General features: G+C 51.3%; 2 protein-coding genes across 5 annotated transcripts in view; both read left to right on the top strand.

Annotated features, from left to right (window-relative positions):
- Window positions 1-2,690: 2,690 nt before the first annotated feature.
- Window positions 2,691-17,162, top strand: TMEM183A (transmembrane protein 183A). Of its 2 annotated transcripts, XM_065649491.1 has the most exons (8): window positions 2,691-2,833; window positions 3,438-3,527; window positions 6,907-7,062; window positions 8,754-8,913; window positions 10,198-10,378; window positions 13,568-13,648; window positions 14,425-14,580; window positions 16,696-17,162. In XM_065649491.1, exons 1-8 carry the CDS (start codon window positions 2,737-2,739, stop codon window positions 16,879-16,881), a joined length of 1,107 nt encoding a protein of 368 aa, XP_065505563.1. In that variant the 5' UTR covers window positions 2,691-2,736; the 3' UTR covers window positions 16,882-17,162. The 2 variants fall into 2 exon arrangements, with proteins under 2 accessions (XP_065505563.1, XP_065505565.1); XM_065649493.1 differs by lacking the exons at window positions 2,691-2,833; window positions 3,438-3,527 and adding an exon at window positions 4,116-4,142.
- Window positions 17,163-19,288: 2,126 nt separating this feature from the next.
- The window catches only part of LOC135997088 (alpha-1,6-mannosyl-glycoprotein 4-beta-N-acetylglucosaminyltransferase-like), a 40,378-nt gene continuing 37,159 nt past the window's right edge, over window positions 19,289-22,507 (top strand). For 2 of the 3 annotated variants that reach the window (XR_010607362.1, XM_065649510.1), the window contains exon 1: window positions 20,696-20,758. The gene's annotated coding sequence lies outside the window, so the exon portion shown is untranslated. Of the gene's footprint in view, window positions 19,768-20,695; window positions 20,759-22,507 lie in introns of those variants that run through there. The other variant, XM_065649511.1, reaches the window with a different exon arrangement.

Raw genomic sequence — 22,507 nt, 5'->3', positions numbered from 1 at the left:
AAAGCGTTTGGCTGCAGCCCCGGCTTCCCAAGAGCCAAATCATCCCCTGTGGTCTTGTAGGAAGGGAGCATGGGTGGAAAATGCAGCATGTGGGGGCTGTTTGGTGCCCGTTGAGGGAAGGAGAGTGGGACGGGACTCTTCTGCTGTTGTGTAAATCCCAAAGGAGGGGAGCAGGACTCCACCAGCCTGCCAATACAGCGTGGCTGGGAATCCCAACCTGCATCTGCTCTTGGTGGTGTCCAAATCCCCGTTTTAGCATGGCACAAGCATTTGGGGGGGCACAGACTCCAAAATCACCATGAGGCTCTGGGCTGTCGCTCCCATTTTCCCTTTGCGGCTCCTCTTTGAGCGATTCCTCCCCCAGGAGGTGGCACCACTTCTCCAACAAGCACTGAGCACACGATTTAACCCTAAAAGAAATCGTAAATACAGTTTACAGCTGGTGACCACCCACCACCGCACCTGCAGGCAAGAGGTCATAGAATCACAGAATCATAGACCGGTTTGGGTTGGAAGGATCTTCCCAGCTCCCCCAGTGCCCCCCCTGCCATGAGCAGGGACATCTGCACCAGCTCAGGTTGCTCAGAGCCCGGTCCAGCCTGGCCTGGGATGTCTCCAGGGATGGTTCATCCACCACCTCTCTGGCCAACCTGGGCCAGGCTCTCACCACCCTCATGGGCAACAATTTCTTCCTTACATCCAGCCACCACATGTTGCCCACCATGAAGGTGCAGGGCTGTCTGTGGGGTGACAGAGGTTCAGCCAGGGCACCCTGGGGGGTGACAGGCCCCCAGGGCCAGGGACACAGCCCAAGCCGGGGGTTGAGGGGCTCGAGGGGCAGTGGGAGGGGGATCATGCAGACACTGGCACTGGAGAAATAGTCAGGGGGCTGCGGGTGCAAGACTCATTACTGGGGAGGACAATTACCTTAGAGCCCCTCGTTACTTGGAGGACTGGGGGTTGGTGCAAGTACCTCAGAGCTTCTCATTACTGGGAGGACTGGGGAGGGGGCACAATGACCTCAAGGGGCCCTTGTTACTGGGAGGACTGGGGAGGGCACTTATCTCACAGGTCTTCATTACTGGGAGAGCTGGGGGGGGTTATAATCCCAGGGTCCATTGTTACTGGGAGGACTGGGGCAGGGAGGTGGTATGGAAATTGCCTCCCATTAGTGGGAGGAATGGGGGTCAATTACCTCAGAAGTCCCTTTTACTGGGAGGACTTGGGGGGAGGGATATCCCCCCAACTGCCCTCATTACTGTGAGGGGTGATCACCTCAGAGACCCTCATTACTGAGGGGGAATCCTCCCAGAGGCCCTCGCTACTGGGAGCACTGGTGGGTACTGTAATGAAACAAAGAAATAAACTTAACAGCAGAGTCCATTATATTGTTAAGCAGCATTCTTTATTTTATCAGTGCTGGGGAGCTCTGGGGATCGTCCTCCATAAGTGCTCCAATGATTGGACACTTTTGCGTTGCTTATATTGACACACTTATTGCATAATCATTACAACTTTTGGGAAATTTTGACATACATTTATACTAAGAAATAATTGATGAAGTTGATTAGTTTCTTACTTACAATACATCTATTAATTACTAGTTAAATATAAGATAAGCGCTCTGCTTCTAAACAATTTATCACTTCATCTTCTGTCTCCCTCTTGTCGTGCAGAAGGATCTAAAACTTGAAAAATATCCCCTTGTTTTGCAGGTGGTCAGAAAGCATTGATCATGTCAATTAGTTAATGATGGGTACGTCATTTATAATTTAATCACAGTGTACTTAACTTAGCAGCTTCTTTTCAGGAGCACTGGTGGGTCGGTTGCCGTGTGTACTGGTAAAGCCACCAACATAGAGTCTATTTTTACTGGGATGCCCAGGTTCCAGTATAAGTTGGGGAATGACCTATTAGAGAGCAGTGTAGGGGAAAGGGAGCTGGGGGTCCTGGGGACAGCAGGGTGACCATGAGCCAGCACTGGGCCCTTGTGGCCAGGAAGGGCAATGGGACCTGGGGGGGATTAGAAGGCGGTGGTCAGTAGGTCAGAGAGGTTCTCCTGCCCCTCTGCTCTGCCCTGGTGAGGCCGCATCTGGAATATTGTGTCCAGTTCTGGGCCCCTCAGTTCCAGCAGGACAGGGAACTGCTGGAGAGAGTCCAGCGCAGCCACGAAGATGCTGCAGGGAGTGGAGCATCTCCCGTGTGAGGAAAGGCTGAGGAGCTGGGGCTCTGGAGCTGGAGAAGAGGAGACTGAGGGGTGACCTCACTCATGGGGATCAATATGGAAAGGGGGAGTGTCAGGAGGATGGAGCCAGGCTCTTCTGGGTGACAACCAGTGATAGGACAAGGGGCAGTGGGTGCAAACTGGAACACAGGAGGTGCCACTGAAATATGAGAAGAAACTTCTTCCTGGTGAGGGTGCCAGAGCCTGGCCCAGGCTGCCCAGGGAGGTTGTGGAGTCTCCTTCTCTGCAGACATTCCAACCCGCCTGGACACCTTCCTGTGTAACCTCATCTGGGTGTTCCTGCTCCGGCGGGGGGATTGCACTGCATGAGCTTTCGAGGCCACGTTCTGCGATTCTGTGACTGGAAGGGGTTGGGGAGGCCACACCACGCTGGCACGCTGTGACGTCAGAGCGGCGCGCCGGGCGGGTCGCGGCCGGGTGACGTCACGGTGCGGGGCGGGGGCGGTGCTGTCCCCGCTGTCCCCGCGGCCTCGCAGCCGCCCGGGCGGGACATGGCCCCTCGCGGCCGCCCCGCCGCCGCCGCCATGCCCAGGAGGGGCGCCCGGAAACGCCTCAAGTTCCGCGCCGAGGACGTGTGTTCAGAGCGGGGTGAGGGACGGGCCGGGGGGGCGGCCTGAGGGGGAGCGGGGCCGGGCCAGGGCTCGGGCCTACCGGGGGAAGGCGGCCGGAGAGGAGGGGCTGGGCCTGGAGTGGGGCCTGAGGGACCAAGTGGCCTCTCCCGAGGATTTGGCCGGGATGAGGGGAGCTGGACCCGGTCGGGCTTGTGGAGAAGGAGAGCTGCTTCCAGCTGGAGGGGGGAATCTGGGCTGGGGTATTAGGGGGGGTTGAGCCGGCTGAGTCTGTGCAGGAGGAGACTGGGCCTAGAGGATAAGCCAGGCTTGAGTTAGGCTATGTGTGAGGCAGGGAAGGGGGTTTGGCGTTGGTGGAGGGAGACCTGGGCTGGGGGGGGATCCTCTGGGCTGGGGAGGTTCCCCTGGGCTGGTGGGGGATGCCCTGGGCTGGGGGCTTCCCCTGGGCTTGGCAAACCAACGGGCTGGGGTAGAAGCTGCTGGGGCTCCTTCTCCTGCCCCTCCTGCTCAGCCTCTGTTCCTATGGGGAGTGTCCCCTTGAGGGATCGCGGCTCTTCAACCTTCTGTCCCCTCCCCCGTAATCCGTAATCCCGCTGACGCTCGATCTCCCGGCTCTCCCGCAGTGACAGTGGCAGATTATGCCAACTCAGACCCAGCTGTCGTGAAATCGGGACGGGTGAAAAAAGCTGTGGCCAACGCAGTTCAGCAGGAAGGTGAGTCTGCTCTGGGGGGACCCTCTTTTCCCCAGGCTGCTCCCTGTTTTGGTGGCCTCTGAGTGATGTGCGAAACTCCCCTTCCGTGGCCTGAGAAAATCTGTTTCAGTGCCTGAAAATAAGTCTGTGTTGCTCTGCAGAATCAGGTGTTTAGAATCTTAGACAAGAGGTTTTGCAGAAAGCCTGTGGGATGTCCAGTAAGAATTGCTGAGTCCTTGTTAGTGCCTGAAATAAAAGGCCTTTTCCCATTGACTATTGGCTCCTTCTTTGAGCAGGAGATAACGTGATATGAGTCATTATTACTTCATTACCTCATATAAAACTGTAGACAACTTTATTAGCAGGCAAAGTTCTTTGCTGAGGGAATAAGGTTATGATAGTTCTGGCAGTCATGTTCCCCCCGGTGCTGCAGGAGATCTTATGAGGGTGTTGTCATTTCCTTGGTGAACTGTATAAACAAGCAGTTTCCTAGAAAAGTATCGCAATATTTTGTTATCTACTTCCTCCTTGGTTTTTAGCTGCTGGTAACATTCTGAACTAACACGCCCTGTTTGCTTGAGAAATGATAATATTTAGGCCTCGACTCCTAAATGTGGCTGGTCACACGTGTTGGAGGTGAGTGTTGTTACGCAGACAGCGATGACTGGACCCTTCATGTAGGGAAACTTGTGTTGTGTTGCTCAAATCTTGCACGCTTAAAGAAAATATGCTCTTTGCATGGGTGCCTGTCATGGAGAAGCTGTACGGGGCAGTGATGCTGGTTAATATCCTTTTTAGCTGCTGCTTCTCAAGCTTTTGAGATGAGGGCACCCCCCTCTTTTGTTGTCTCATTCCCTCTCTTCACCATTCTGTATTCTCTGTCTCTGAGGCAGCTGCACTTCAGCCTCTTACCTGGCAAACCCTCTTGTCTTTTCATGTTCCTGCCAAATCCCAAGACCTTGTGTCCAGCATCACCTGTTTCATCCAGCTCAACCCCTCTCCTCAAATGCCACTCTTGTTCTGGCTCCCCGCGCGGTGTCTGGGTGACTCCAGGGCACAGCAGTTCCCTGCCCATCCCTTTCTCAGGCCTTTTTGTAGAATCATTTTGGTTGGAAGAGACCTTCAAGATCATTGAGTCCAACCAAAACCTAAATCTAGCACTACCCCATGTCCCTAAGAGCCTCATTTCTGTGTCTGTTCAACCCCTCCAGGGATGGTGGCTCCACCACTGCTCTGGGCAGCCTGTTCCAATGCCCGACAGCCCTTTGGGGAAGAAATTGTTCCCAAGATCCAACCTCAACCTCTGCTAGTGCAACTTGAGGCCGTTTCCTCTGTTGGTGCAGAGTCACCGGGGCTCTCCCCTCACAGGATCCTCGGGATCTCTCCTCCCTAGCCCCAGGGCTGTGTGACAGCCTTATCTCCTGCAGCCCTGACGCAGCTGCAGCCTTATCTGTGCAGCGTGCCACAGCGTGGGGACAGCAGGCAGGCGGGAGGGGACAGCAGCTGCTGTCCAGGTTGCTTCAGCCTTTGGCCTCACTCGCCTCCTGTCGCTCAGCCTTTGGCCTCGCTTGCCTCCTGTCTCTTGGCTCCAAGTAAACGTCGCACTGTGTGTGTCTGCCAGCTAGTGGGGAAAGGAGCGAAGGCCGGGTGGAATTTTCCTGAGCTTTTTTCTTCCCACCCTGACCCCCAGGGGTGGGGTGGGGGTTATTGCTGTGAGATGGAGAGGGTGCCCCTGCAAGATTACAGTGCAGGGTGATTCAGGCAACTCGAGTTTTGATCTTTCCTTTTCAGAATGTATCTTTTTTTTTTTTCCAAACCTCTCTCTGAGTCTCTGTCCGTTGCTGTCCTCTCTTGCTTGGCTATATTTGATGTCATAACTTACTGCCATTCGTGATGCCATCTATTTATATCTTTTTTTTGCCTATAAAAGGTCACGTAGAGAGGGCAGTACATTCTGACAGTGAGCGATACCGCTGTTGTGAACATGTACAGTTTACAGAGCAAATTGTGCAAAGCAAGTTAGAGCTGGTTTAGCAAAGCACCGAAAGTAGCTCTAGTCAGTGTGTTCAGTCAAGCTCTGTCCTAGGACTGGCTTTCCATCTGCTGTATTACTGGTTCAAAACCTCATTCTGTAGTTAGAAATGAGAACATGTCATCTGATATTTGTTTATGGTCAGCTCCTGATACTTGTTTTTTGTTCTATCCCCTGCCATTCTGTCCCTTTATCTGAAATAGCATGTCTTCCTCTCTGGTGGCTCTGGGGACTGTAACCATGATGTATAAACCCTTCCTGGGCTTCAGCTGGTGTGAGGTTAGAAAAGCTGGAGCAGCGCAACCTCCTCTGACGTGCTCGGGTGTCTCTTGGTAAAAATCCTTTTCTTTATCCAAGCACATCAGGTTGAAATTGGTGGTGGATTCACTATCCCTGGCGGGGTTTAAAAGGCGTTTAGAGGAGGTTCTCAGGGACATCGTTTAGTGCTAGAGTTAGGTTATGGTTGGACTCGATGATCCCAAGGGTCTCTTCCAACTGAAATGATTCTGTGATTCTATGTAATTCAACTTGAATGAATTTTGCAGACTATTTGCAAAGCATTTCTAAAATGCTTTTACAGTGTTGGTCTATGACAGTACCTCACACAGCTGTAATGTAAGACCACACATTTCTTTTTCAAAACTGTCATTATTGCCTCACACATGTATTTGTCTGCCCTAACAAGCCCTCGGTTTACAGATCAAGTTTTTAAAATAATTTTACAAATCATTTCCTAACAGAGATGTGTCTAAACATCTTCCCAGAGGCAGAAAACCCAAACCTAAACTCAACCGACACAACTTGCATTAGGCCAGAGTCTTTTCCTTCACTGAATTCTAGGATAAGTGGAGCTCCTATACACTTGGCACTGAGTTCTGTCGCTGATGGATTGTCTGTCATCAGCCGCAGGATCTCTTTATCCTGCTGAAAAGGGAGTTTAGCTTCTCTGTGTTCACAGAACAATTACAGAGTAGGTGCTGGCTCTATCTGGGCTGAACGTGGTCACGCAAGGAAGCTCTGGTATGCAGGGGAACCAGTTAGCACTGCAGAAAGAGGGCCTGTTGTTTTATTCGAAATTGTAAACAGCTTCAGGCAAACCAATGGGATCATCTGCATAATGTGCTGGCAATCGCCCTCACATTGTTCATTCTTTAAAACAAGAAGCTGAATAATGATGTTTCTAATTCACTCACCCGTGCTAATCTTTCTCTGACAAGGTAATCCTCTGGCCCAGGATTTACTCACTTGTGTAGGAAGCTTTAGTGCAGTTAACACTTTGTTCCTTAGCAGTGGCTCTGCTGAAGTATCTCCTGAACTTGGATCACCTTTTTCTCTCTGCTGATAAACTGTCATTGCTTGTCATTCTAGTAAAATCCCTCTGTGGTTTAGAAGCTTCTTGCGTTCCTGCCGAGGAAGTTCTCTCCGTATCGGGAGAGTCTTGCGACAGCAGCGATGAGATGGATACGAAGGAAAGCGTCAACGGACGAAGTGTGTCTAGAAAGAAGAAGAGCAAAAGGCACAAAGGTACGTGTGGTCGCCAGCCTCTCCTGGAGCTCTGTCTGGGCATCTTCTGTATGTGTGGTGTTGGTGATTGTGATTTACAGGCCAGTCATGGGGTCCTTCGGGGCATTCTACAACTTGTATGTGCACAAAGAAGGGTCAAAATGCTTTTAAACCTGTCGGAGCTCAATCAGAGGTCTTGTCATTTCACAAAGGCAGAGCCTTGGACATTAAATCAAAGCCCGAGAGCTCGTTCCTTTTGGGAAACTTCTCTCAGCCTTGGGAAACTAATGCTGCTCTTTGAAAGAGTTGTGAAGCTTTACTACTGGACATGTCACTTCGTTGAACATATGTCGGTGACAGCAGGGTTTGCTCCGGGGAAAAAATGCTGCTGTCCATGATGCATTTGTTCACAAAATCCGTGCTGTGTTTTCAGGATGTTTCCAAGGCTGTGGTTTGTTACATATGAGCTCAGAGGGCTCTTTTTGTTTTGGTTTTTTTTTTTCTCCTGAGAGGCAAGTGAATTTGGCCCTAGTGGCATCAAGCTAAGTAAATTCCAGGGAGATGTATCCTTCAGCATTTACACTTTGTGCAACTCTGTAGAAAGCTATTTGCAATGCAGCGTAAGCAACAAACTGTTCTGCTGCACTGTAGAATCCTCCAGGAGTTTCTAATAACAAGTTGCTTTCAGGTTGAGAAACAAATTTTAACTTGGTTTTCTGGACTTAAAACTGAACTTTACTAATACTGGTACTAATTTGTGTAACACGTGAACCTCCACTGTGGGCTTAGCTGCACAGTGCTCCTCTGGGATAGGAGTTTAATCTCTTTTATTAACGTGTCCTTGGTACTTCTGGGAAAATAGGAATATCTGCATGGCTGGAGTTACGGGAGTTACAAGCCTGGAAAGACAGTATACTGTTCTACCACAGCCTTTTCTGTTGTATTTCTGTTATGTGTTTAGGGAAGAAAAGATGATAATAGATAAAATGATCCTTCTGGCTGCGCTCTGCAGTTCTATGTTTTCTTTCTCTTTTCTTAATTTTCCTAATGCTCAGTATGGTTTAGCTATTTATATCCTTTAAAAGTAGTTTTTCTTCTAAACCTGGAGCAACGTCTGTGGAAAAATGTGTGGTGTTATCTTAAAAACACCGCAGGAGTGAAAGGAGTTCCTGAATCTTCAGTTCTGGTTGAGCAGTTCTGACACCTCTGAGAGGAAGAACGGGCCATTCTGCTCATCTGTGAATTGCATTAAAAGTTTCCCATCTCAGAAGGTTTAATTAAATTGCAGATATAAGAAAAGCAACTGATTAAGCCGTTAGAAGAGTTGCAGAAGAGAATTGCCTGTCCTCCCTAGCAAAGCCTCTAGAAAAATATTTTGAGCATTTGAACAAAGAATTGAGGAGCTTGGCAACGTCTTAACAATGTTCCGGGACTTCTAGTGTCAGGCATTTTTTGATAACCTGTTAAATGAGCAGTATTGATAAAAATGCATGAGTTTGGCCTTCCTGTACATAAAGTCACCTCTGTATTTGCCATCCAATTTTTATTTCTCCACCTAAGAGTTATTTTTCACCTGTGAGAGGGTCAAGAAGTGAAACAGGGTCCAGTAGTAAAGAACTACCAGTAGTAAAGCTGCTACCAGTAGTAAAGCCTCTAGATGTGACTTGGTCAAGAGGTTATTTCCTACATTAACAAACCTTCATTGTGTTTAGAAAATCCCGATGGGGGTGGTGGAGAAGAATACCCCATTGATATCTGGCTGCTGTTGGCTTCCTACATTCGCCCTGAAGACATTGTCCGCTTTTCCTTGATTTGCAAGAAAGCCTGGACTGTTACTTGCACTGCTGCCTTTTGGACCAGGCTCTACAGAAGGTGAGACTCCAGAGAATTTGTAAACTATTGGTAGGAGGCTTCAGCAGTAACCAGCTCTCTGCAGAGCTGTAAATAAGGGAATATTTCATAGAATCCTTTTGGTTGGAAAAGACCCTCAAGATCGTCAAGTCCAACCATAACCTAAATCTTGCACTACCCCATGTCCCTGAGAACCTCATCTCTGTCTGTCCAACCCTTCCAGGAATGGTGACTCCACCACTGCCCTGGGCGGCCTGTTCCCATGCTCAGCAGCCCTTTCCAGGAATAATTTTTTCCCAATATCCAATCTAAACCTCCCCTGGCGCAACTTGAGGCCATTTCACTATACAGTAGGGTCCTAGAATGTTTGCATATCTGCTTTGGATCTAGAAATGGATCTGTGTTTTGTATTCCTGCATGCTCCATATAAAATCTCAAAGCATCGTGTGTTTTCTGCCTGCCATGGCGTACGCACTCCTGTTTGTAACAGTGTTCTGTGTGTAAATCACTCAAGGTGATTACAGTAAGGTCAATGCCGTTACCTTGCTGGAAGGCGGGCAAACATCCCTGATAGAAGACTCACACCCTACCTCAAGCTTTGATCCTGGCCACCTTCCTGTAATTAGGGTGGCCTGAGAGAAACTGAGGTGTTTTGGAGCCGTCTCGGTGGCAGAAGTAAGTTAGAAATAAAGTGAGAGAAGAAGAGCAAAGAGATGGTCAAAACTTGAAACAAATCCCTCCGTCCTGTTGCATGCCACTTGGACTATCCTTCAAGATGGAACATTTTCTTTACATTTCTATATCTGTTGCTCAGGAGGCACAAGCAGCAGTACAGAGCAAACAGCAGCCATTGTCATCTTCACCCCTGTTTTTTAGTGTGAAGTTCCCCAGCAAAGGCTCTTTTGGCATCTGATCAAAGAGTGACCCTTGAGCGTGAACATTCAGATGACTTGGCCAGTTGTCTGCAAGCATGCAGTCAGGCTCAGCGAAAAAGAGTCCCTGAGAAACTGGGAATCTGCAGCTAAAACACCATCTGGTCTCTCTGAGCCAACTGTTTGTGAGGAATTATTGGGGAATTGCAGCATGATGTGCTGATGTGTGTGCTGGAAACCTGCCTGATGCAGGGAAAGACTTTGAGACTCAGGTGATTTCATGGAGAGCCATCCAACACCCATGAAGTGCTCAGAGTTAACAGGAGGTCCTCTGGTGCATTGGATGTTCGGTTTTCTCTGAACGTGGATCTTGTCTTAGCGTGTCTCTGACATTCTGACCCTTCAGCACGTGTTGGGTTTGTCGTTTTTTCAGGCACTACAGTCTGGACGCGTACCTGCCCCTCCGCCTGCGGCCAGAGTCCATGGAGAAGCTGCACTGTCTCCGTGCGTGCGTCATCCGGTCACTGTACCACATGTACGAGCCTTTTGCGTCTCGAGTCTCCAGGAATCCAGCTATTCCAGACAGTACTCCCAGCACTTTAAAAAATTCCAGAGTAAGTGGAATCACTGAGGAGATTGGATATGTCTGTGGTGTTGCTCTTTCTGGGTTTTTTTTGTTCTCTTTCTAGAAGAAAAACATGTTGGCCAGTGAAGCTTGGGTGTAGGACTATTATTATGAATAGTGATTTTTAAAAGTATGCAGATTACTTGTGTCTGTATAGTTGCTACTGCAAAGGGTTGTAGTTATTCTTCTGGGTACTTTCTGCCTAAGTCCTACCACAACATTTTTGTCATCAGCAAAAAGGCACTTGCTTCACTGAATATCAGAACTGCTCGGGGTATTTGCAGCTCTCCCCTCCTCTCTTGCAAATTTGTTGCTGAAAGGAGGTTGCAGTAGGATCAGCTTTTATATCTTCTGCTTTATTCTGATGCTGTCTGCCAGAATCCATCTTTTCTCCGGAGAGATGCGAAGTGACACTGATAACCTCTGAAAGGGCGTCACTTTGTGCAGCATTCCTGTAGGTCACCCGTCGTCTCTGGTGTCTGGGTGAGGGAGCGTAGCGAGGTTGTGAGCTTGGCGGCTGCGCAGAGCAAACGTCTGCTTTGGGTCTGGGGCTGCGGTTGTGTGGGGCTGCACAGGGTTTGTCTCTGGTGCGGGCAGGTGATTCCCTTCCCTATCCCAGCTTGGCGTATCCATCCATCTTTAATTGCTGCGGACCATTAACTCTGAAATGCCTCTGCGTCTCTTGTTTGGTTTTTAACTTGCAACTGGCTGATACTCTGTGAGCAGCTTAAGCAACAATGTGAGTTCTACACCCTCCAAAGTAAAAAAAAAACAGTTGAATGAGGTTTTTGGAGCCAAACTGAAGAGGTTTTGGTTCAAGAGTTGTGCTTGCCGTGCAAAATAGAGCAACCTCATCTCTCTGTAGGGGACATCCCTCCTTTCTTCCTCTCCCTGGGTGGTTACTGGAAAAAAAAGTCATTTGGCATGGGGAGCATTGAGCAGCAACACAAGCAGGTGGTGCTGCAGAGCAGGAGAAGAATGCGCACTTCTGTGCGCAGGCTTATCTCTGCATCCAGAACTCTTCATTCTCTTCCTGAGAACATTTTTAGGAAATTCCAACTTAACCTTAGTCCTTCCGAGTCTAGCTTTGGGTCTGTGAGAGCTGGAAACCCTGGGGTGATGCTGGCAGGGTCGGCGTTTTGGAAGCATTCACACTGACATCATAACGGCTTTGGTGCCCACCTCTAGTGCTGCTACTGTACTAACGGCGTGGGGAAGATTCTTGAAGTGCAGTCTTTTGTTATCCAGCTTTTTAAAAAGGAAATTAAATGATGACGAGGCTTTGTTAGAACAGCAGAGGTTTGACACCACCCCTCGGAGCATAAAAGAGCCATCCTGGGTCTGGTCTTGCTGTCCTACCGCATCCGCAAGGCTCTGAGCTCCGCCTGTGTTACCGTGCACAGAAACACTCGGCACAGTGGGTGCGGAGGTGGGTCTGACGTTGCCTCCCCACATTCTTGCTTTCCTGGGCTTTGGTTATTCCTTTACGGGTCGTTAAAACTAATGGCAAATGCCTCCGTAAACTGCATGTGGCACCCCAGACCCGGGTGTTCTCAAATCTAGCTTTTCCTCTTTAATTTCCTTTTTTCTTTCCCTAGCCTAGCTTGTGTGGGACACTGGAGCCGTTATGGTGTCAGCAGAAGTGTTTGCCCTTTAAAGACACCCCCATTATTTTTGGTGGAGCGGCAGGCCGTACGGCGCGTCTGAAGGGCAGGACGGCTGACCCGTGGACGACATCCTCTGCCCCTTAGGAGGTACTGACCGTTTTGTGCTTCACTACTTCCTGTCACCAAACAAGTCACTAGCCCAGGCTGTCTCTGCAGGTGAATTACAAACGCTACTGAGGCTGGAGTTAAACTCAGCAGCATCTGCTGCTCACATGAGTTAAAAAAAGATCTGGAAAAAGTGGTTTTTTTGATTGGCAAAAACTGAGGGCTACCTCCTCCCTGGTGGAGGTTACTTGGCACATGTTTCTGAGCTTGACTCCATGTAGCTTTGTTGTTCACTCCATGTGGTTTGTCGAGATAAGGATCCTTTAAGGACTCTTGTTTATGGACATGACTCAGAGTTGAAGTCAAGAGTCTCGTATCAGCCGTAGTCTCTAATTACGGAGCCCCCGTGGTGGAGGCTGCCTCGGCCTTTGTTTCATTTGGGGTCACGCTGTCCTGGAATTAATTTTGTGCTTCACCCAGCAACCCAGTCAGGTCTTCTCTTAGCGCAGGAGAGATTGTGTCAGGGCTGTGGGGAGCTGTCTCTTTGCCCAGATAGTTCTTCCTTTTGCTGCTGACAATGGTAGAAGATAAGACCAGCTGTGGTGGGCTGGCTCCTGCGGTGTGGGAGCGTTCGCTGATGCCTGGGCTGACCGGCCTGATTCTTTTCTCGGCTGTTGAGGCCTTGTTGCTTCTACTCACTCGTAGGCAGGGAATTTCCTTCCTACGTAGTTTAATACAGGAGCTCCGAGATTCCTGCTCTAGAACAGGTGTTGGGATGGATCCTGTGGACCACACAGTGATAACCGGGTTAAATTGGAAGACTTTTGGTGTATGTCTGCACGGGAGATGCTGTTTGAGGCCCTTTTCTCATTTTCTTTTAAAACAGAGGCAGCAGGCTGATCAAACTGTACGAACCTGGTGGTGTTTTTATACTCTGAAGTGTGACAGTCAGTGCTTAGTGATGTCAAGACCTCCTTTTGACACTTAAGTGGCTCAGGAACTTTCTCATCTGTCACCTCACCGCTCCTGTATCAGTCTCTGCATTTCCCTCTGGATTCTCTCCTTGATCCTTATTCTGTTTTAGGTTGTTCCTCTCATTATTCTTATTTGGAGTCCAGTTCAGTGGGATTTCGTGGTGGGTGGGGGAAGTGGTTGAATCTGTACGGCTCATCTCTGCCTTTTATGAAAGGGACAAACTGCGCAATGGGATTTTTCTGTTTAGCACATCAGTAGCTACGTGTTGTATCATCCAGTTGCACGATGAATTGGCCACCTTGAAACTGGGAGACCTAAACTGCTCTGTGTGTGTTCTTCGAACATGAATAATTTGAATAACTAGCTCCTAACTGCTCCTATGTAATTGTGTTTGTAATTGGAAGCCTTTATGCTCTGCTAAAACTTATTTAAAGTGGTGCCTCTTGGGGTTTCATAATTTTGTGTTTCTTTTGGTTTTTTTTCCACCTCAGTGTCTGCTTTTCTGGTGCAAAAAGCTTGAAGGGAACAGACAAGAAGCAATGTGGGAATTCAACTTCAAGTTCAAAAAGCAGGTATGAAAGAAGAACCGGAATGGCTGTGACTTCTTTTGAAGCAGTAATGATTTTTCTGGGTGGTAGAGATGAAGGTGGAAACTTTTTATGTGTTCAGAGAATAAATGGAAACTCTGGCTCCCATGGTAAACTAAAGCATGTTCTGAAACTGCACTCAGTTTTCAGTCTGTGTCACCAAGACATTTAGAATACTATGTTTTTACTTTTAATTTTTATTTGGCATCCTTTCTCTGCTGTAAGAGTGTATCCTTTATTACTGTAAATAATCTAATGTTTGGGTCATTGCTACTAATTCCTACCAAAAATCAGAATACTTGCCTTTAGTGGTCAAAATATAGACCAAAATCTGAAATTTCTTGTTTTACCATTGGAACAATTTCCCACATAAGTGGAAAAAAGCCAACACTGCCAATGAAAACCGCCAAGAGTGGGTGTCAGGAGAAGCCAGTCGTTTCAGGCAACCTTGGGAATTCTGCAGCTTTCCTCCCTAAAGAAATGGGCCCGCAGATTGCCTGTCCTGAGCGATGGCTTTTGGTTGTTTAGAGAACCATAGAATTGTTTTGGTTGGAAAAGACCTTTAAGATCATGGACTCCAGCCGTTAACCCAACCCTGGCACTAACACGTGTCCCTAAGAACCTCATCTCCATGTCTTTTAAACAACCCCAGGATGTAACACTGTCCAAACGTGGGAATGTGCTGATGGTCACTAGTGGGAAGAAGCCAAGATCTCATTGTAGATTCCTGCTGAGCTCAATAAGTCTGTCTTTCCTTCCAGTCTCCCACATTTAAGAGCAAGTGTTGCAAAGGTCTTCAGCCACCGATTCAGTATGAAGAAGTCCACACAAATCCGGATCAGGATTGCTGTCTGCTGCAGATCACCACCTTCAACTTCATATTCGTGCCAATAGTCATGGGTATGACATTTACCTTGGTGAGTGCTGGAGAAACCTGCCAGGGAAACTTGGCGTGTGCCGTTTCTGTGAGGAGATGAAGACGACACCTCGTCGTTGTTGTGTAAATCACACCAAACCAGCTCTGGGAATCTTAAATTTAATGATCAGAGGAAATGCTGAGTATCTCCTCAGTTGAGCTTCTGTGTTTCCATCTGCTCTTCCCTCCTTGGTGCAGCAAATACAGATGATGTAGAGAATCTGTGAGGAGCTGTGGTTGTGCAGCACCTGGGGGCAGAGAAGTTGTCAGAACTCCGAAGGGTACAAGGGACGAGGATGTGAAAAAAGGTCTTCCCTCCTCAAGAAAATATCTCCTTATCTTACGGCCATACATTCTGAGAGCAAAAACATACAGGCAAACTCTTTTGGGGTGTCTGTGGTCCCTGATTTCTGGGAGAAAGAGCAGTTTTTGAAGCAATTTCTACAAACTCTGCTCCAGACGCAGTGGAGCAGGTGAACTCAGGCAGGATGGGTGGTGAGCACGGGGCAGCGCACGTGGCTGTACGTAAGTCGGGGTTTCAAAAGTGACCCATGACCATGAGAGGTTCAATCTGGCTTTGTGAGGAGCAGAGCGGTGACTTTCAGACTTCCTCTAACAGCCAGTAGGTTTCAGGTTCGCTTCTGGCTTTATTATTTGGGGTCAGAAAGAACTAGTTTGAATCCAGTGCTGTTAATTCAGAGTGTAGCTCTGCCAGCACCTGGAACACCTTGGACTTGTACAATTTAGAATCATAGAATCATTTCAGTTGGAAAAGACTCTTGGAATCATTGAGTCCATCCATAACCTAACCTAACTCCAGCACTGCCCCATGTCCCTAAGAACCTCATCTAAACACCTTTTAAACCCCTCCAGGGATGGTGACTCCACCACTGCCCTGGGCAGCCTGTTCCAATGCCCCACAGCCCTTTGGGGAAGAAATTGTTCCCCAGATCCAACCTCAACCTCCCCTGGCGCAACTTGAGGCCGTTTCCTCTGGTCCTGGCGCTTGTTCCTGGGGAGCAGAGCCCGACCCCCCCGGCTCCAAGCTCCTTTCAGGCAGTTCAGAGATCAGAAGGTCTCCCCTCAGCTCCTGTTCTCCAGGCTGAACCCCCAGCTCCCTCAGCCGCTCCCATCACACTTGTGCTCCAGCCCCTTCCCCAGCTCCGTTCCCTTCTCTCAACTCGCTCCAGCACCTCAAGGCCTTTCTTGGTGTGAGGGGCCCAAAACTGCCCCCAGGATTGGAGGTTTTTCCTCCCCAGTGCCCAGCACAGGACGGTCACTGCCCTGGGCCTGCTGGCCACACCAGTGCTGGTACCAGCCAGGATGCTGGTGGCCTCTTGGCCACCTGGGCACACGCTGGCTCATGTTCAGCCGCCGTCACCAACACTCCCAGGTCCTTTTGCAGCTGCTCTTCCCTGAGCCTGCAGCGTTCATGGGGTTGTTGTGACCCAAGTGCAGGACCCGGCTCTTGGCCTTGTTGAACCTCAGACAATTGGCCTCAGCCCATCAATCCAGCCGGTCCAGACCCCTCTGTTTGGCCTTCCCACCCTCCAGCACATCAACACTCCCACCCAACTTGGTGTCGTCTGCAAACTGAGGGTTCACTCAGTCCCTTCATCCGGATCATTGATAAAGAGATTAAACAGAACTGGCCCCAATACTGAGCCCTGGGGACACCATTTGTGACCGGCCAACAACTGGATTTGGCTCCATTCACCACAAATCTTTGGGCCCAGCCCTCCAGGTAGCTCTTCATCCATCGCAGATACACCATCCAGGCCATGAGCTGCAGCTTCTCCAGGAGATGCTGTGGGATACGGTGTCACAGGCTTTACTGAAATCTAAGTACACAACACCCACAGCCTTTCCTTCATCTACTAGTTGGGTCACCTTGTCACAGAAGGAGATCAGGCTGGTCAAACAGGACCTGCCTTTCATAAACCCACGTTGACTGGGCCTGATCATATGGTTCTCTTGTATGTGCCGTGTGATGTTACTTTTGATGTTACTTATTTAGAAGAATTTAAAAAAAAAATATCTAAAAGCGTACTGTTGAGAACTCTATTTATTCATCACTTCGATTTCCTGAAGCGCCTCCTTGTCTCTCTCCCCGCAGTTCACCATCAACGTGAGCACGGACATGAGGCACCACCGCGTGCGCCTGGTGTTCCAGGACGCCCCAGTTCGCAACGGCAAGAAGCCTCGTCTGGACCAGGGCGTGCAGGTCGTGCTGGACCCCGTGCACAGCGTGCGGCTCCTGGACTGGTGGCACCCCCAGTATCCCTTCTCCCCAAAAGCTTAGTGCTCGCCCGAGCCTGCGGCAGCCAGCGGGTAACTGAACCTGGCAGGCTGAAGAGAATTTCTAGGAACCAGGAAATCCTATTTTTATTTCTTAAATAAATTCTGCAGTCTCCTTGCAAGTGGTTGAAGCTGCTGAGCCAGTCTGTATGTATATAACTTCTGGTCAGTGATGGGCAGAGATGAGTGTAAAGCGGAAATTATTTGTAAACACACTTTTATGTAAAATTCACGTTTTATGATTTGAAAGGAGCTCCCTGGAACTGTTCATTTAAAACCCTTTTTGGTGCTAATGAAAGTGGTCCTGTTGTCTGTTTTTGGGAAGAAGGAGGAGGTTTTCCTTTCCAGCTTTAATACCACCAGAAACAACTTACAAACAAAATCCATGTTTTTTTCACTGCAGCAGGATAGCATTGGAACGCAGTGGGATATTTCAGTGTCTGAGAAGCAGTAAGCAAAGCAGCTGTGACCGACAATAATGTTAATTCACAGTCCGGCAGATACGAGTTTAAGGAAAGAAAAAAGCATAAATGATCAAACAAAGGAGTTATTTCAAAGAGGAGTTGTAAGGCAAAAGTCTGTCTTGAATGTAAAGATGCTCCAGGTTCTCACACTGATGTTTCCTCTTTGAAAAGAAGATCTGAACCTTTAAAACCAGAAGGTGCTTTTCAGAGAAGATGAACAGGGAGGCAGAGGAGATGGAGGGGATAAACTCAAATAACCGGAGCGGTGGCGAAGGATTTTGTGTCGTTTCCAAGCACAGTGGAGCGGTGCTGGCTTGTTGAGATGGGAAAGGCCAGAAGCAATCTGCGATCTGGTTCTTTACTAAACAAATTAATTTCTGTGAGGAAGAAGAAGCCCTGACATTGTCTGTGGCTCTGGCTTGATGGAGAAGAGGGACGCAGAAGCTGGGCCAGTCTGTTGTGTACAGAATGAGTCGGGCTGGGATTTAACTCAGCCAGGGACGGGAGGTCTGGTGGTGGCAGAGGAGGGACTGGGATGTGTGTGAGCTGAACTGGTGATGCTGTGCTGAGCCCTGCTCCCCGGGCAGCTCCTCAGTCCCATTTCACACCAGATCTTATCTCACGCAGCAGTAACTCTGCAATTTTCCATGTTTAGTGAAGCTCCTGGAAAGAGAGGGGGTTCTGCCATCCCCCTGTGAGTTTAATATGCGAATACCCTGTGGTTCCTCAGCTTTCTGTGAGGAGTTTTGTGTCTCTGACACTCTAAATCACCACCAAGGACACCTGCCCCGACCTCGGATCTGCGTTACAGGCTCTGTGCTGTTCACTTCAAACACACACGTTTGGGAAAACTCCTGCCTTGCGCTTCCGCATTTCACCGCTACTGAGCACACGTCGATGCCAACAGGTAAGTTTCAAAACTGGATGTGACTCAAAAGGATCCCCAGTTTGGAAATGCAGCCCCAGAGCAGCATGGCGGTGGCTGCAGCCCCGATGTTCTCTGGCTGCGCGGGGCCCTGTTTCAGCTCCGCTTTGTCCCGCTCGGGCTCCTGAATAATGGACGGGCTCTCAGGTTTCCCCAGGGGATAGGTGGAGGCTCCATCACCCCCTGGCCTGTCCCTGCCCGTCTCCTCGCTGGGATCCGGTGTCAGACGGAGCCGGGCCGGGTGCTCCAGGGAGGCAGCCGGTACCTGCAGCATGTCCCTTTGTGCCCGTCCCACCCCAGTGCTCGGCTCCAGCCCCGACTGGGGGGACTGGTCCTCCCTGGGCTGGGTTTGTGCCTGTGCAGCCACACGCACGTCTTGAAACAGCCTTTGCACCCGGGGCTTCTTTCTCCTCTCCAGTTTATACCAAAACCAAGCAAAAATAGAATATTTCAGTTGAAGGGACAAAAATGTGCCTTTTAGCCCCACTTAAGCCACCTTTCTATTCCTCAGCCAAAATAATAATAATAATCAACATCAGAAAATTAATAAATAATATATAATGAATCTATATTGAATTTATAGTTATGTTTTGTTATTTATATAAAAATACATTTATATTCAATGTATGATGATGATTATTATTATTATTGTTGTTATTTAAGGAGCAAAAAGCACGAGTGCTACGTTCCGGCCCGGAGGCAGGTTTGTGAGCGGCCCTGGGTACCAGGGCCCCGGTTGTGCTGCGGCCCTCATAGGGGGTGATGGCATTTGGGGACCAAGGTGGGGATCCCGGAGGCTCTGCCGTAGTGTTGCTGTGTGCTCCCCAAAAGCCGCATTTCTGCGGGGGGGCTGCCTGTAGCACCCACGAGCATTGGGGACCCCGGTGCTGCTCTGGGCGCCCCGTCCCCCCGCCCTCCCCTTCCTCCCGTGAGGGTGGGAAGGACCAAGCGCTGGTTCCTTCCTGCACAGCCATGGGGGTCACGGGGCGTCTGCGGTGACGCTTCCGCCGTCCCCATCCTGCAGCTGCTGCCGGTTGTTTCGACGTCTCGCATGAACCACCGAGCCCCACAGCCCTTTCTTCCCACGTGATTAAACAGAGAATCTCCACTGGGCTGCACCATCTCAGCTCCCTTGGCCCTCCTGGCGTCTTCCTGGGTGCAAATCCCGTCCTGTCCCTGCTCCGATGTGGACAGGGCATCCCCACGGAGCAACCCAGAGGGACTCGCATCCTGTGATGGGAATTTAAGAACTTAAAAATCCAACAGTGTGGGAAAAGTGAAAGCCAGCGGATCTGGGAACCCACGGACATCCCTTCCTCGCGTCCCAGCACCGTCTCTGCTTCCTGCTCTGCCTTATCTCTCCGCAGCCACCTTTGTCCTCGCAGATGTGACCGAGGCCAGCGTTTCCATCCGAACACACAGAGAGCAGGTGGGGCTGGAAGGTGACGGGGGTGATTTGTAGAAGACAGAGCTTGGGAGGAGACGACGGGGCTTTTCAAAGGTAGGAGAGGTCCGGGCCAGCGAGGAGAGGAGGGAAACGGGAACCGCGCTTTGGTGCGGATAAATGGGAAGGATGAGGGGCAGGGAAAGGGAAGGGACTCAGATGATGGAGACCATCTATTCCAGTCTAGTCCAACTGCTGCTGATGACCCCAGAAACTGCGGGGGAGCTGCTGTGTTGGGAGATGTGGAGGCACGTCTGGCCCCGAGCTGGGTGCGAGTGGTGCCGTTGGGTCACTCGTGGGTGCTCTGGGGCCACGTTCCTGCTGGGGATGTGGAGGAGGGAAGTGGTGGGGGAGAAACGAGGCTCAGAGGGTGGAGGAACTGGGGACACGCTGGGCCATGGGAAGGGTCCTGTGTGGCCCATGTTGGCTCGTGGGGGAGGAATGGGCTTTGTCCCCAGCCCGGGCTGCCGTGCCCAACACTCCAGCGAGGAGCTGGCGTGTGCGGGGAAGCTGCGGTGTCCCCGTGGGGTGAATCTGGGGGACCCCGGCAGCCACTCTGCCCTGGGCAGGGGGTGCAGTTCTGGTGCAGCAGCCCCAGAGGTTTCTGCTGTCTCAACACATGGCCTGGAAAATAAATGGGGCTGAAAAGACACGATGTCTCTATGTCCCCAGGCTCCTGGCTCGGCGCATAGCGAGTTTTCACCCTGGTGCCACCGAAATGGCAGGTTTGGACACGAGTTTGGGGTGCTGGGGCTTGGCAAGAGCCCTGGGGGGGTCTGATCCTGCCTGGGGGGTCCCCACAGCCTGGCTGGTTCACCAAGCACTCACGGGCGTGGGGCAGGGGATGGTGTGGGGCAGGGGATGGTGTGGGGCAGGGGACACGGGTGGATGCTCCTCCTCTGCGGGAGGCAGGCGAGGACTCGGGGTGGGGCTTTGCCGAGCGAGAAACCGGAGTCCGGCCAAGTCTGGGGAAGTTGCCGGGAACGAGCACCCTGGCAAGACGGCGAGGCCGCCGCCGTGCCCCCCGCGCTGGGCTGCCGCGCACCCCGTAAGTCTCTGCCGCCTCGGGGGGTGTCCCGGAGCGGCGCTGGGCAGGAGCTGTCACTGGTGTCACGGGACAGGGCTGCATGGGAACAGGGTGTCCTGAGCCAGGGGTGCCCTGAGCCAGGGGGTGAGGGCAGGGTGGGGAGCTGGGGGTCCCCATGGTGCCAGCTGTGGGGACCTGATCAGACCCCAGCGTCCCTTGACCGGCAGATGGGGCTGTGGGAGACCTGGGCTGACCCAAAGCTTCGGCTCCCCGAGTCCTGCACTGTTGAAACGCGGCTTTTCCCTCCTGACTCCCTTCCTCGTGGAGCGGGGAGACCCACAGGCAGTGGGGCCAGAGCCTGGGCTGGCTCCCAGGGGCCCAGGACCACCCCGTCCCCCGCAGCCCATCGGGGACATTGTGCTGCCACGATTTCCCACATCCTCCGCTCCATCCAGCAGCAATTTTGGGTGCTGGGTTACGCCCTGTCCCTCTCCATCCCAGGGACCCACCGGGAGGGCTGAGGGGCACTGACCTGTGAAGCAGGAGACCCGGCGCTGGGTGATGCTCAGCCCTTTTCCGTGCCTCAGTTTCCCCCAGCATGGAAAGGCGCTGCTGGTGGTGGGACGGTGACCCTGGCCGTCCCTTCCTCCCCGCAGCCGCTGTCCCCAGCGCCGGAGGAAGCAGCTGGAGCATCCGGCCCTTCCTCGCAGCCTCACGGGACGTGTATTTACCCGCTCGCCTTCCTCTCCCCGCCGCCCTGAGTCACGGCTTCCGTGTCACACAGCCCGTTTGGCCGGGAGGCTCCTAACGAAGCGCACAAGTTTGTCTGGCTCCGAGCGAGCGGCTTTTGGCAGCCGGCGGCTCCTGGCCACAGGCCCAATGGCCCCACAGGAGGGGTGGCTTTTGGGGACATCCGCAGCCAGCTGCTGAGCTGTGGGGAGGGCGCTGGGGACAGGGATGCTCCGCAGAGGCACCCGGAGCCGGGAGGATGCTGCGTCCTGGTGATGTGGCCCCTGGTTGTGCGCATCGAGCTGGGCTGCTTTGTTTCTCCATGGAGGCAAAACCCAAAAGCCCAATTAAGGGGCTAATTAAGGGGCAGCATTTGTTACCTTCTATTCCGTTAAGCCTGTGGTGCAGAGCAATGCTGGGGGGGGTGAGGTGTGTGTGACCCCCCCGTTGCCCAGAGGCTCTCGGTGCTGCACGGCGGATCAGGGAGGTCTGGGCTCAGGAATCTTATTCCAGGGTGGCTTCAGGCCAGGATGTCCCCATGGCTGGGGATGGGTCCCTAAAGCTGCTCCTGGCTGCCTGTGCCCCACGGCTGCAGGGAAAGGAGAGGCCGAGGGCTTTGGGAAGAGCTGGTCCGGTGCTCCTGAGCACCCCCAGTTCTCCCCACTCTCTTTTGTGACCTGGGCAGAGATTTTTAAGCAGCTCCAGGAACCTGTTGTTCCCCAGAGCTTGTGTTGTGCCACCACGGGGGTTCCTGCAGCCCCTTCCCCAACATCTGCCTGGTTCAAGCTCGGGAAAGGTGAATCTTCTGCTCCCCTTGACCGAGATTGGCCTTGCCATGGCCACAGCTCAGCCCAGCCCTCCCCGGGAGGGAGCTGCTCACTCTGATTTATTTGCTTATCTGATTAACCAGAACGTTCCTGGGCGAGGTCAGCGCGGCAAGGAGGGCAAGGGCTGTTGCACCGCCGGGGGACGGGCGATGAAGACGATTAGGAGCCTAGAGCACCTTTCTTATAAAGAGAGAGAGACTGGGAGAGCTGGGGC

This window comes from Caloenas nicobarica, chromosome 21, assembly GCF_036013445.1.
Source record: "Caloenas nicobarica isolate bCalNic1 chromosome 21, bCalNic1.hap1, whole genome shotgun sequence".
Lineage (NCBI taxonomy): Eukaryota > Metazoa > Chordata > Aves > Columbiformes > Columbidae > Caloenas > Caloenas nicobarica.
Note: the sequence above shows the minus strand (reverse complement) of the source record. Positions and strands in the feature narration are given on the sequence as shown.